The sequence below is a fragment of the Papio anubis genome, chromosome 10 (genome assembly GCF_008728515.1).
Source record: "Papio anubis isolate 15944 chromosome 10, Panubis1.0, whole genome shotgun sequence".
NCBI lineage: Eukaryota > Metazoa > Chordata > Mammalia > Primates > Cercopithecidae > Papio > Papio anubis.
The window spans coordinates 92,185,542-92,199,878 of record NC_044985.1 but is presented as its reverse complement, the minus strand read 5'-3'; the positions used below and the strand labels follow the sequence as shown (position 1 = coordinate 92,199,878).

At 41.9% G+C, this 14,337-nt stretch overlaps 1 protein-coding gene and 1 pseudogene across 23 annotated transcripts in view; one reads left to right on the top strand and one right to left on the bottom strand.

Moving 5' to 3' along the window:
* PIKFYVE (phosphoinositide kinase, FYVE-type zinc finger containing) overlaps positions 1-8,317 on the bottom strand; it is a 92,469-nt gene extending 84,152 nt beyond the window's left edge. For 14 of the 23 annotated variants that reach the window (XR_002516257.2, XR_002516258.2, XM_009182912.4 and 11 more), the window contains exons 1-3: positions 8,215-8,316; positions 2,513-2,693; positions 160-309 (exon numbers count right to left, since the gene is read on the bottom strand). Coding sequence is in view for 19 of the 23 variants with exons in the window: in XM_009182912.4 (XP_009181176.2) it covers positions 160-309; positions 2,513-2,684 (322 nt within the window). In the remaining 4 variants the exon portion in view is untranslated. Of the gene's footprint in view, positions 1-159; positions 310-2,512; positions 2,694-8,072 lie in introns of those variants that run through there. The other 9 variants (XM_009182913.2, XM_021923921.2, XM_009182926.2 and 6 more) reach the window with 6 other exon arrangements.
* LOC103876479 lies at positions 2,807-5,272 on the top strand (annotated as a pseudogene).
* Positions 8,318-14,337: the final 6,020 nt, after the last annotated feature.

Genomic DNA, 14,337 nt, shown 5'->3' with positions numbered 1-14,337 from the left:
ACTACAGTTTTATTTACTCTGAACGATACCTATTCCAAATAGTACCTGACTACTCCAAATAGCAGGAAAGTTAAGTCCTGCTATAAACAACCTAGAAAACACAATGACTGTGGAAAAATCTAGCATATAGAAGGGAATGAAATAAGAACACTGTTTTACCTAATGCTGAAGAGCGCCGCTGGAGTTCCTCATTAAGCTGTTTTTTATAAGGTGTGGGTGACCTAACAGACTGTGTCCTTGAAGGGAGCTGAGGGCTGGTCCAACTTCCACTCAAAGGCTGCTGTTCTCCCTGGCCTCCTTCTGCTCTCTCTGTAGCAAGGGAACACTTGGCATTACTTAAAAAACTAAGACTAAGAGTTCAGCAATGAGAAGGAAGTAGATGAAATTTTCAGGCAACAATGTATACGTGTAATATATGCATAACTAAAAAATTTTTTTTTCTTTTTCATGTATTTAATTTTAAATACAGGCAGGTCTCCCCATGTTTCCCAGACTGGTATTGAACTCCTGGCCTCAAGCAATCCTCCCACCTCAGCATCCCAAAGTGCTGAAATTACAGGCAAAGGCTACTGTGCCCAGCCTAGATTTTAAAAAAAGAAAATTCAAAGAAGGGGGCAAAATTACAGGCCAATAATCACACCCTTGGTATATATGATCTTCTATTTGTTTCACTTTTCATTAGAAATTTCTTATGCATATTAAAGGAAACAAAATATAAGCTTCATATGAAGGCAGGGATTTTTGGGGTCTGTTTATGTGACAGATCCCTTACACTATTAAAACAGTTTCCAGCACAAAGGAGGTACCCAATAAACATTTGCTAAATAAATAAAAATTTTATTGCCTTATGACAACTCAGTGTAACGTGGTATGATAAACAGGATCCTGACACAAAAAGAACAAGTGGTGAAAACTCAAGAAATCTAATAAAATATGTAATTTAGTTAATAATCTATCAATAATAGTTCATTAATTGTAACAAATGTACCAGACTAATGTAAAATGTTTATATAAGGAAAACTGGGTATGGGAGTATATGGAAATTCTATCTTCCCAATTTTTCTATAAATCTAAAACTCTTCTAAAAAATAGTTTATTTTTTTAAATATTGTCTTAAAAATGTACTAAAGGGTTTTCATAGCACTTTAAACATGATCATAAATAAAATCCAGTTAATATTATTAAAGGTTCTACTGAGCTACTTAATACTATTAACCTCCCCAAATGCTTTACAAGAATTACTTTCTAACATACTTCAAGTAATACAAACGAAAGACAAACGACATAGGCCATGCTTTTTTAAATTCTTGTTCCAAATAAAAGACATATTACTTAAAAAGAGCTCATTTTAAAAGTATCTTTTCATTTGATGTCATTACATGTACACCTTAGTCTAACAGTTTTAAGACAACAAAAATCCTAATGACAGCTTCCAGTTTTTGAAAAGTATAAACCTTTCCTCCTGCGTACTGTTCCTTTTAGTTTCATTGCTTTAAATATTTTAGCTATTAACCCCCAAAAGAACAAAGTCCATTCTATGAACTAATTTGAAGTATATTAACAAAAAAAGGGCCAGGCGCAGTGGCTCACGCCTGTAATCCCAACACTTTGGGAGGCCGAGGCGGGCGGATCACGAGGTCAGGAGATGGAGACCATCCTGGCTAACATGGTGAAACCCTGTCTCTACTAAAAATACAAAAAATTAGCCAGGCGTGTTGGCAGGTGCCTGTAGTCCCAGCTACTAGGGAGGCTGAGGCAGGAGAATGGCGTGAACCTGGGCGGCGGAGCTCACAGTGAGCCGAGATGGCACCACTGCACTCCAACCTGGGCAACAGAGCGAGAATCTGTCTCAAAAAAAAAAAAAGAGAGAGAGAGAGAGAAAACAAGAACAACAAAAAGAGACGACTACTTTCTCTATTAAAAGAAACCTCCTTTAACATTTAGTTTTTTATTTTATTATTTTTTCTTGAAACGGAGTCTCACTCTGTCTCCCAGGCTGGAGTGCAGTGGCGCGATCTCAGCTCACTGCAAGCTCCGCCTCCCGGGTTCATGCCATTCTCCTGCCTCAGGCTCCCGAGTAGCTGGGACTACAGGCGCCCACCACCATGCCTGGCTAATTTTTTTGTACTTTTAGTAGAGACAGGGTTTCACCATGTTAGCCAGGATGGTCTCGATCTCCTGACCTCGTGATCTGTCCACCTCAGCCTCCCAAAGAGCTGGGATTACAGGTGTGAGCCACCACACCCAGCCTAACATGTAGTTTTTAATCCAGACCTTTAGTTACCAATAATTAATGATATTACAGTGAAAATTCTAGCTTTCTCTTCAGCAGTAAAACCCGGTGACCTACGATTAAAGCTATCAGCTTATTAATATTTCACTTTCTTACAGACCCAACATTAAAGCTGAACAGACTACTGACCACTATATGATCATGGTGAGCTAATAGAGACAAAGGAGTATTTCAAAGAATCAAACCTGAATCAAACCTCTCATATTTAATATGTCTTACCTTTGTTAAAACGAAAGAGATTTACAAAAGAACTATAAGCTGATTTAAAAGGGGGCTCATCTTGATCAGGAGTCAAAGGTTTAAAGTGTGTGAGATGAGAAGGACTAGTAGGAGATCGAGGCAAATCATTAGCAGAGTCCAGTGTTGGGGACGTCTTATCATCTGTGGCCATTTCATGAGTCTGAAAAAACAAAAGAAACAAGCAAAAGATCTAAGTTCCTCAGGAAGCTCAAAAGTTGATTCCAAACAGCATCCCAATATCTAGAAAATCCTATTCTGTGAAAATTCAGATCTATGAAAACAAACAGTAAATAAATCTAGCTTCATATATTCCAAAGGACTGAAAACACTGCTGTCTAAATCATAAGAGCCTCAATCATCTAAAACTATGATCTGATAGCCGACTCAATTTTAAACATTACTATTCAAATTACAGAAAATATTTAAATTAATAAAAATTTGGAGGTAAAGCATTAATGTAAGCAGGCAGAAAGAAAAATAAGCATTTTCACATCATTTCTATCTCTTTCATTTTAACATGTTTCGGAAGAAGGGATACACAACAGCTTTTTAAAGTTATGGGGGGAAGCTAGTTATACAACACACATATAAATTCTTCAGTCTTATTTTACTTATTTCAACTTTTTTTTTTTTTGAGACGGAGTCTCGCTCTGTCGCCCAGGCTGGAGTGCAGTGGCCAGATCTCAGCTCACTGCAAGCTCTGCCTCCCGGGTTTATGCCATTCTCCTGCCTCAGCCTCCCGAGTAGCTGGGACTACAGGCGCCCGCCACCTAGCCCAGCTAGTTTTTTTTGTATTTTTTAGTAGAGACAGGGTTTCATCGTGTTAGCCAGGATGGTCTCGATCTCCTGACCTCGTGATCTGCCCATCTTCGCCTCCCAAAGTGCTGGGATTACAGGCTTGAGCCACCTCCCGGCCTCAACCTTTTTTTTTTTTTTGAGATGCAGTCTTGCTCTGTTGCCTAGGCTGGAGTACAGTAGTGTGATCTTGGCTCACTGCAAGCTCCGCCTCCCAGGTTCAAGTGATCCTCTCACCTGAGCCTCCTGAATAGCTGGGACTACAGGCGCGCATCACCACGTCCAGCTAATTTTTTGTATTTTCAGTAGGGAAGGGGTTTCACCATGTTGGCCAGGCTGGTCTTGAACTCCTGATCTCAGGTGATCCACCTGCCTCAGCCTCCCAAAGTGCTGGGATTACAGGCACGAGCCACCATGCCTGGTCTCAACTTTTACATTTTAAAAAATAATATAAAAATCATTATATTTCTAAAACAAGGACATGAAAGTCATCCTTTAATGACATTTCTACAAAACTTTAACAATTACCTCAAGCTACACTTCATTCAAATCAACAAGTTGTTCCCCACTATCTTTGCTCCTAAACACATGAACCTGTGGTTTTTCCTCCCTTTAAGCTTCAATTCATAGAGACATTAAGAAGAAGATCTTCTTAAAGGGCTTTTTTTCTCAATAACCAAAAAACCACATTTCAACCAAAGCAATAAAGCTAACCACATCACCAGATGAAAGTTACAGAAAAGTACTATTTTCTGCCATATTGATTCATATTTCAAAGAGAAGAACCACGGATAACTCAAATCATTAACATACTGTAGACTGGGCTAGGCATGGTGGCTCACACCTATAATCCCAGCACTTTGGGAGACCGACATGGGTGGATCACCTGAAGTCAGGAGTTCGAAACCAGCCTGGGCAACATGGTAAAACCCCATCTCTACCAAAAATACAAAAATTAGCTGGACATGGTGGCAGGTGCCTGTAATCACAGTTACTCAGGAGGCTGAGGCAGAAGAATCACTTGAACCCAGGAGTCGGAGGTTGCAGCGAGCCAAGATCATACCACTGCACTCCAGCCTGGGCAACAAGAGCAACACTCCGTCTAGAAAAAAAAAAAAAAAAAAAAAAAAAATACCGTAGTCTGGCCCAGACATGGACCCCGCAGGAGATGGGTGCCCCCATCCACACACTGTCGTTTGGCCAGCAGACATCATGCCTCCCAAGGATATTCTGGGGAGGAACCAGCAGGGCTCTCCATCTCCAAAGCAGCTGCCAAGCCAGCAGCAGCATGAGCCCCTCCAGCCAAGACCAAAGCTGAGCCAGCTATCCCATCCCCAGGCCCCTGAGAAAATCCAGGAGCCCCAAGTCGATCTCTCCAAAGTGATGATCAAGTTTAACAAGGACCACCTGGAGGAGTTCAAGGTGGCCTTCAGGCTGTTTAACTGAGTGGGGGCTGGCAAGATCCTGTACAGCCAGTTTGGGGACATGATGCGGGCCCTGGGCCAGAACCCCACCAATGCCAAGGTGCTCAAGTTCCTTGAGAACCCCAAGAGTGATGAGCTGAAGTCCCAGCATGTGGACTTCGAGACTTTCCTGCTCATGCTCCAGGTGACAGCCAAGAACCGGAACCAAGGCACATATGAGGACTACTTGGAGGGGCTTCATGTGTTTGACAAGGAGGGGAATAGCAAAGTCACGGGAGCAGAGCTCAGACAAGTCCTCATCACCCTGGGAGAGAAGATGGCTGAGGAGGAGATGGAGACTGTTCTGGCAGGACATGAGGACAGCATCAACGAGGAGGCCTTCCTGAAACACTACGAGGCCTTCCTGAAACACATGGTAAGCGTACTGAGCTCTGTAGATCCCTGGGGCCCAGACACTGGGCCCCCCCGCAGGCAGAAACATGTTCCAACTACCAGGAGGCTACCTATTGTTTCAAAATAAAGACAAGGTTCTTCCCTTGGAGAAAACAATATATATACTATAGTTTATAATCTAGTCTCCACCTTACAAAGACAACATTACAGTCGTGGTAAAATGCTTTTCACATTCAAAATCATATCTACCATCTCATTCTCTTCTTACAATCCTGGAAGGCACACACAGCTGGCTTTATTACATTTTACCTTTGAGGCAACCAAGGTTCACTGAACCTAAAACAACTTTCTTGGAGGTCAGACAGTAGCAGAACTGTCACTATACCCCAAGTCTCACCCCAAAAGTAAGTATTACATCAAAATTACTTTTGTAGCTCTTCACACTTTCCTTTTAACCTATCCGCATTCTCTACTTAAGGCTCTGTCTGATCAATAATTTAATTAACAAATTAAGGCAGAAAGGAAACCACTGACTTAAACAGAATTTGGCAATACATGTTTATTTGGGGGGGGAGGGAAAAGAAAAAGAGGAAGAGGAAGGGGAAGGAAAGAGGAAGGAGAAAAGGAAGAAGAAGGGGAAGGAAAGTTTCTAATATCTTCCATTGAGAAGAATAATCAACAATCCTTCTGAAGTGTCATGACAATTCAGCAAAAAGTGTTGGGCAGTAAGCTGATGACTGATCAACTATACACTCAAAAAAAAGTTTGTGGTTCTTTATTTAAAAAAAAAAAAAAAAAAAAAAAAAAGAGGCCAGGCACTGTGGCCTTGTACCTGTAATCCCAGCACTTTGGGAGGCTGAGATGAGAGGATGGCTTGAGGCCAGGAGTTCCACACCAGCCTCGTCAACATAGCAAGACTTCATCTCTATTTTATTTAGAAAACAAAAAAAAGAGCACTGGAGAGAAACAATAATGTGATGGCCGTAACAACCACCCCTGGAAAACAGCCTACATTCTGCTTTAACACAAGTAACATCAGAAGCAGAGATGACATTCTACCTAAAGAGTCTTAGAACTACTTCTAAAGGTTATCTACACAAAAATTATACTTGGCTTTGGAAATAAGAAGATAAAAATTCCCATGAAAACACTTAGCAAGTGTAGTCGCTGAAATATAAACCCAATCATGTAGTTAACCCTAATAATTACATAATGACACCAGGGCCTTGAAAAAATTATCTTACAACTCTCACTCTTTAGCAGCTTAACAACGCTTTAAAATATAAATTAGGACTCCTTCCTCAGAGGTAATCAGTCCTATTAACCTACCTACCCAAAGCCTTCTGATACATCATCAATATTTTACTCTTTCTAATTAAGGCTACTAATATATGCAGACCTCCTACAAACTATGAGAGGCCAATCAGTAAAGGCTGGACCTGGCGGCTCACACCTGTGATCCCCGCACTTTGGGAGGCCGAGGCAGGAGAATCCCTTGAGCCTGGGAGGCAGAGATTGCAGTAAACCGAGATGGCGCCACTTCACTCCAGCCTGGGCGAGGGAGGGAGACCCCCGGCCCGGTGGTTCACGCCTATAATCCCAACACCTTGGGAGGCTGAGGCGGATGAATCGCCTGAGGTCAGGAATTCGAAACCAGCTTAGCTAACACGGTGAAATCCCGTCTCTACCAAAAATACAAAAATTAGCCGAGTGTTGTGTCGCGCGCCTGTAATCTAGCTACTCAGGAGGCTGAGGCAGAAGAATCGCTTGAACCCGGGAAGGCAGAGGTTGCAGTCGGCCGAGATCGCGCCACTGCACTCCAACCTGGGGGACACAGCGAGACTGTCAAAAAAAAAACTGGAAATTTAATAATTTAGGAAAGTTTAATATTGGAAATGTTAGCTTCTATCAACAAAGATTTCTTGTTACATTTTTTACCAACACGCCTAAAGGAAAACCAAAGCACGATCCAGAAAGCAGAAAAAGGGAGAACATAGGAAATTAGTTTTGCTCCACAGAAGAGATTTAACCTACACAATCTTTGTCACAAACGCAAAAGAAAGAAAGAAAGAACATTTTTTGTAAGAATACTGACAGAGTGGGAGTTTTGGAGTGCCAAAAAAAAGGGACTCAAATAAATCAGAAATAAGTACACCGTACCAAGCGACTACCTCTATTGTCAACATGGGACATATTTTTGAACACAGGATGCACTGCGTCAATACTAATGAATGATATATACACATCACATACACACGAATAACTTGCTTTATACAAAATTCTATCACTTATTTCTTGACTGTCTCAGGAATAACCTCTGATTCGGCAGAAAACCCCTAAGTCCTAAAAGTTTCCAACACATGCCATTCTCATCCTTTTGTTGGGAACATTCTAAGCAAAGGGTAAACGCTAATTGGGAATAAGCCTCCTCAAGAGACTCCGAAACCTAAGTTGAAATGGAATGGTCTCAAATAGCAAAGGCAAGCATTTAAGACAAACACACATTTGAACCCCACGGTTGGTATCGTTTCTGCAGCTCATGAACTTTCTTTTCCAGCCTACGGATGCGCCTCTAACAAACTGAGAACTCACGCACTCAGAGGGAAAAACAACTGGACTCTTCCCCTCCTAAATAAGTTCAGGCGTAAGGGTCGAGAAAGAGGCAAAGGAACTTCAAATGTTTCCAAGGAAATCTCAAGGGCCCCACCCGGCTTCCGTCCCCACTCTCCAGACGGCTAAACGTCAGGACGAGCTCATTCTAAAGCCAGGTTCTCTGCTCTTCCTTGTTCAGCAGCAGCCAGGCCCTAGCCCCCAGATGTGGAACGCCGGTTCTCACCTTCACCTCAGTTCTGGCCCAGAAGCTCCCCACACCGGCCTCCTTCCCCTGCTCAGCCCGAGAGGGCTAAGCTCCAGGCCCCCTCCCTTACCTGAGCCTCCCGCCCCGGCCGCGCCGTTTGCCCCCCGCCCCAGCCACCGCTTCACCGGCTCAGCCCCCGGAAGTCGGCCCCAAAGCCCGGCAGTGGGCTCCTCAGGCCGCGGACGGTTGCGGCAAGAAGCGAAGCTGCTTACATGGTTGCTGCGGCTTCTTGCTTCCCCCCCAAGGCTCCGCCCTCTGTTTTCCTGTCCCCCAATCCGCAATCTTTCCCGGGGGCCGGCTCCTCCCAGCCCGCCCGGCGCTCGGATCAGATGCTCAGGCAGAAGAAGTCCAGCCCAGATCGAGTCGTCCTGATCTTTTGCCGGAGATTACGCCGCTTCAGCCTTCCTGGAAGAAGCCAGGGGGACTGCGCTCGTGAGCGTCACGCGTGCGGGGTCACCGAATGGGTGCTTGGTGCTCTGCACGGGTGCTGGCTGGACTGCGATTACCGTATGTGTTCGATACTGTGGGCACTCAATGTCACTGCGTTGTTGTAGACAGTTCACTCGTGTAGCACTGAACCGGAGTTAGCGAGGACTCTGTTTCCAGACTTGCATGACTCCGCCAATAACCAGCCATATGATCTTAAACAAATTGCTTATTTATTTAGGCCTTAGACCTCAGGTGTGTAAAGTCGGATTAATAAAAGGACTCACTTCTTAATACTTTATTGAAATTAAGTAAATGCACTTAAAGCGAATGGCACAGTTCCCTGACCCGGAGTAAATGATGTTGGCTTTATAGTTAACTTTTTCATTTAGGTGTTGTGTTGCAAATACTGATGCAAATAAAGTTACCAAGCCCTATCTTGCTCAGCTTGGCTAGCGTTATTCGTTATTTCTGTACTGCTAAGAGCGCAGTGCGGTTAACTGCAGAAAACATGCCCGCCGCAGTTGTGGGGCTTGGTAGGGGAGGATGGAAAGGAGACGAAACCTAAAGGGAAGTACAGCTTTAAATTCTGTAAGTCGTTTTCCTCAAGAGTTTTGTCAAATCCCAACCAAGTTTTCCTTGAGTTGGAAAGTACCATCGAAACCTGCAGGTTGATTCCAGTGCAAATCCCAGTCACCATCCTCAGCTGGGCCCTTCGGCAATCTTTCTGGGGAGACTGTAGTCAGCTTCTCCCATACCTCATTACTGCTGCGCCAGACCACCACCACAACCCCCACATTACCTTGACTATCATTCTCAGCAGAGAATCTTATTTTATACCCAAGTGAAATATCCCAAGTTATCTGAGCATGACCCTTAACAAACCTAATTCCCCCCCACCACAACATTTACCTACATCCACCCCTGCCCTCGTCTGCCTTTCTCCCTCATCTCACTGAGGAAGGGGCCTCTTCTTCCCCCAGCTCAATCCTTTTGGCCCCCAATTCACCCTCTCCTGTCTGCGAGCTTGCAGCATATCTGCAACGTCCCCTTTTCCAATGACTCTTCCTCCTCAGCCCATAAAGATGCTCAAGTCTCTACCTTCCTTTAAAAAAATTTAAAAAAAAAAAATTAAGATAAGCAAAAAAGGCCCTCGTAATTACCACCATATGTTAATATTTCATAAACCTACATGAAGTATAAAATAGGTACAGAGATCATATGAAAGGAATAAATCGCCCAGCCACGAAGACTGTAGTGTATGTAGAAACTCCATCTATGGTTTAAAAAAAAGAAAAAAGTGCACTCCACAAACATTTTTTAGTCCCTAATTTAATCTGCAATGTGTTGGTTATATAAGCACACTGCACTAAGGATAAAATTATGAACATATCCCACTGCTTCACTTGACTAGCCTAAAAAATAAAAATATATGTGAACATTACACAGTCCATGTCCTCAAGAAGCTTACCATCTAATATCTGTATTAAACTGCTTACAGTTCAATTTCTGTGGAAAAGAGATTGAAAACTGGGCTACTGTTTTTGGGGAAAAAAAATCATTTTAGATTCTCACTTCACACTAGACATCCAAAATTAATTCCAGAGGAATTTTATCTGTAGAGAGATTATTTGTGTATATATCCTCCTCAAAAACTTTCATTCAAGCACAGATTTAGGATTCTTGCTGAATCAGTTATTGTTTGATGATATTACACTTCTATTCCTCTATATGTATTAGTAGAATTTTACTGCAACTAATAGCTTTCCATCGTTTTCTTTCTTTCTTTATATTGGTTAGTATGACTTTGGACTCATTTTTCTCCAACATGTTATAGTTCATTACTGCCACCATTCATTTCTATGCTCCAGGTGTCCCTGCCTTGGCCAGTGTGAGCCCCTTCCAGCAGACTCCTGAGTCCATTTGACATGCCTCCATTACTTTTTGAGCACATCTTACTTTTTGTTCTTTTTCTCTCTCCACCACCCCTTACCCCTGGCAACCATGATTCTACCCACTGCTTCTATGAGTTCAACATTTTTACATTCCACATATATGAGATCTTGTGGTATATTTCTGTGCCTGGCTTATTTCACTTAACATCATGTCCCCAGGTTCATCCATGTTGTCACAAAAGACAGAATTTCCTTATTTTTAAGGCTGAATAATGTTCCACAGTATATATATACCACATTTTATTTTGTTATTATGTTTTTTGACACGGAGTCTGTCACCAAGGCTGGAGTGCAGTGGCACAATCTGGGCTCACTGTAATCTCCGCCCTCCATCCCCCACCCTGATTCTCCTGCCTCAGCCTCCCGAGTAGCTGGGATTACAGGCGCCTGCCACCACACCCGGTTAATTTTTGTATTTTTAGTAGAGACGGGGTTTCACCATCTTGGCCAGGCTGGTCTTGAACTCCTGACCTCGTGATCCACCTGCCTCAGCCTCCCAAAGTGCTGGGATTATAGGCGCGAGCCACTGTGCCCAGCCCCACATTTTCTTTATTCAGTTGTTCATTGAGGGACACTTAGGTTGATTTCATATCTTCGCTATTGTGAATAATGCTGCAATAAAGATGGGAGTGCAGATACCTCTTCAAAATAGTGATTTTGGCTGGGCACAGTGGCTCACACCTGTAATCATAGCACTTTGGGAGGCCAAGATGGGAGGACTGCTTGAGGCCAGAAGCTCAACACCAGCCTGGTCAACATAGCAAGACCCCATCTCTATAAAAAGATTTTTTTTAATTTCAATAAAAGAAAAAATAGTGATTTTATTTCCTTTGTATACACACCCTGTAGTGGGATGACTGGATCACATGATAGTTTTATTTTTAAACTTTTTGGCAACTTCCATACTGTTTTCCATAATGGCTATACTAATTTACATTCCTACCAACAGCATGCAGGGGTTTCCTTTTCTCTATTTTCTCTCCAATCTTGTTATCTTTTGTCTTTTTGATATAACCATTGTAATAGGTGTTAAGTGATATCTCTCACTATGGTTTTAATTTGCATTTGTCTGATGATTAATTATGTTGAACATGTTTTTCATATACCTGTTGGCCATTTGTATGTCCTCTTTTGAGAAATGTCTATTTACATCCTTTGCCCATTTTATAATCAGATTATTTGTTTTCTTACTATTGAGTTGTTTGAGTTCCTTATATATTTTGGATATTATCCCTTTATCAGATGTATGGCTGGCAAATATTTGCTCCTGTTCTCTCTGTTGTCTCTTCAATCTGTTGATTGTAACCCTTGCTCTATAGAAAGTTTTCAGTTTTATGTAATCTCATTTGTCGATTTGGCTTTTGTAGCCTGTGCTTTTGGGGTCATATCTAAAAAATCACTACTCAGACCAATGTCATGGAGCTTTCCCCCTCCTTTTTTTCTAGTAGTTTTACAGTTTCAGGTCGTACACATAAGTCTTCAATTTACTTGAGTTGATTATTACATATGATATGAGATAAGCCTCTAATTTCATTCTCCTGAATATGGATATCCCATTTCCCCATTACTACTTATTGAAGAGAATATCCTTTCCCTATTGTGTATTCTTGGTCCCTTACTGAACAACTGACTGTAAATGGGTAGATTTTTTTTTTGGAGTCTTTATTCTGTTTTTAACTTTTCAATCTTTTTTAAAAATTAGCAATCCTATTTATTAACTGATGGACTTTTTATTCTGTTCAGTTGATTTTTCTGTTTCTCTGCCAGTATCATGCTGTTCTGATTACTGTAGCTTTGTGGTATATTTTGGGATCAAGCAGTATGATGCTTCTAGCTTTGTTCTTTTTGCTCAAGATTTCTTTAGCTATTCATCCTCTTTTGTCATTCCATAGGAATTTTACAGGGTTTTTTCCTAGCTGTGTGAAAAATGTCATTGGAATTTTTATAGGGATTGCATTGAATCTGTGAATCACTTTGGGCATTTTAACAATATTCTTTCAACCCATAAACATGAGATGTCTTTTCATTTATTTCTGTCTTCTTCAGTTTCTTTCATCAATGTTTTATAGGTTTCAGTGTGCGGGTCCTTTACTTATGTTAACTTTTTTCTTTTTTTCTTTTTTTTTTTTTTTTTTTTTTGAGATGGAGTCTCACTGTGTCTGTCGCCTGGGCTGGAGTGCAGTGGTGCCATCTTGGCTCACTGCAACCTCCGCCTTCCGGGTTCAAGCGATTCTCCTGCCTCGGCCTCCTGAGTAGCTGGGATTGCAAGTGCCTGCCACTACGCCCAGCTAATTTATTTTGTATTTTTAGTAGAGACAGGGTTTCACCATGTTGGCCAGGCTGCTCTCAAACTCCTGACCTCATGCTTCGCCCACCTTGGCCTCCCAAAGTGCTGGGATTACAGGCGTGAGCCACCGCACCCAGCCCGTATTTATTTCTAAGTATTTTAATATATTTTTGTAGCTATTGCAAATAGGATTGTTTTATGGATTTCTCTTTCAGATAGTTCACTGTTAATGTTTGGAAACCCTACTCATTCTTGTATACTGGTTTTATATCCTACAGCATTACTAAATTTCTTTATTAATTCTAATAGTTTTTTGGTGCAATCTTTAGGGTTTTTCTGTATAAGATCATGTCATCTGCCAGGCGTGGTGGCTCACGCCTGTAATGCCAGCACTTTGGGAGGCCGAGGTGGGCAGATCATGAGGTCAGGAGTTCGAGACCAGCCTGGCCAACATGCTGAAACCCCGTCTCTATTAAAAATACAAAAATTTGCTGGGCATGGTGCTGCATGCCTGTAGTCCCAGCTACTCAGGAGGCTGAGGCAGGAGAATTTCTTGAACCCGGGAGGCAGAGGTTGCAGTCAGCCGAGATCTCACTGCTTCACTCCAGCCTGGGTGACAGAGTAAGACTCTGTCAAAAAAAAAAAAAAAAAAAAATCATGTCATCGGCAAACAGGTACAATTTAATTTCTTCCTTTTCAATTTGGATGCCTTTTATTTCATTCTCTTGCCTAATTGCCCTGACTAGGACTTCTAGTACTATGTTAAATAGAAGTGGCAAGAGTGCATGTCCTGGTTGTGTTCCTGACCGTAGAGGAAAAGCTCTTTTTTACTGTTGAAATGATGTTAACTGTTGGTTTGTCATATATAACTTTTATTGTGTTGAGGCATATTCTTGCTATACCTAATTTGTTGAGAGCACTTCCTTACTTTTTGACCCGGCAGACTCATCTTGAACTTTTCCTGCCCCAGGCCTAGAATCAATCAGCTCTCAAAGGAGCACCAACTCCTTTTAGTAGGGATGCAGACATGTTTGTAAAAATTATGAAACTCAGTTCCAGCTAGGATGCAATAAAATGCACTCTCTTACACTGCGTGTGAAAATATAAATTGGTATATTCCCCTCTAGAAAATGATTTGGTGGATTTAAGCACCTTAAAAATATTTATACTTCATGATCCAGTAATCCCCATTCTAGCAATCTGGCCCAAAGAATTGATCTGTGTTTTAGAAAAGTAAGATAAAGACATTTATCACAGCCATTTATACATTAAAGAAACAAAAAGGAAACATCCAATACAAACCTACACAAATGACATGAAAGCAATGTAATCAAATCCATTCTAACCAACACAACTGACATGGAAGCAATACAAATGATTTTTTAAAATATGTAGGCATCAATAGTATGTTGACTAAGACTTTTAAAAGCAATTTTCCACCGGGCGTGGTGGCTCACGCCTGTAATCCCAACACTTTGGAATGCCAAGGCGGGCAGATCACTTGAGGTCAGGAGTTCGAGACCAGCCTGGCCAATATGGTGAAACCTCATCTCTACTAAAAATACAAAAATTAGCCAGGGATGGTGGCCCATGCCTGTAATCCCAGCTGCTCGGGAGACTGAGGCAGGAGAATCACTTGAACCCTGGAGGTGGAGGTTGCAGTGAGC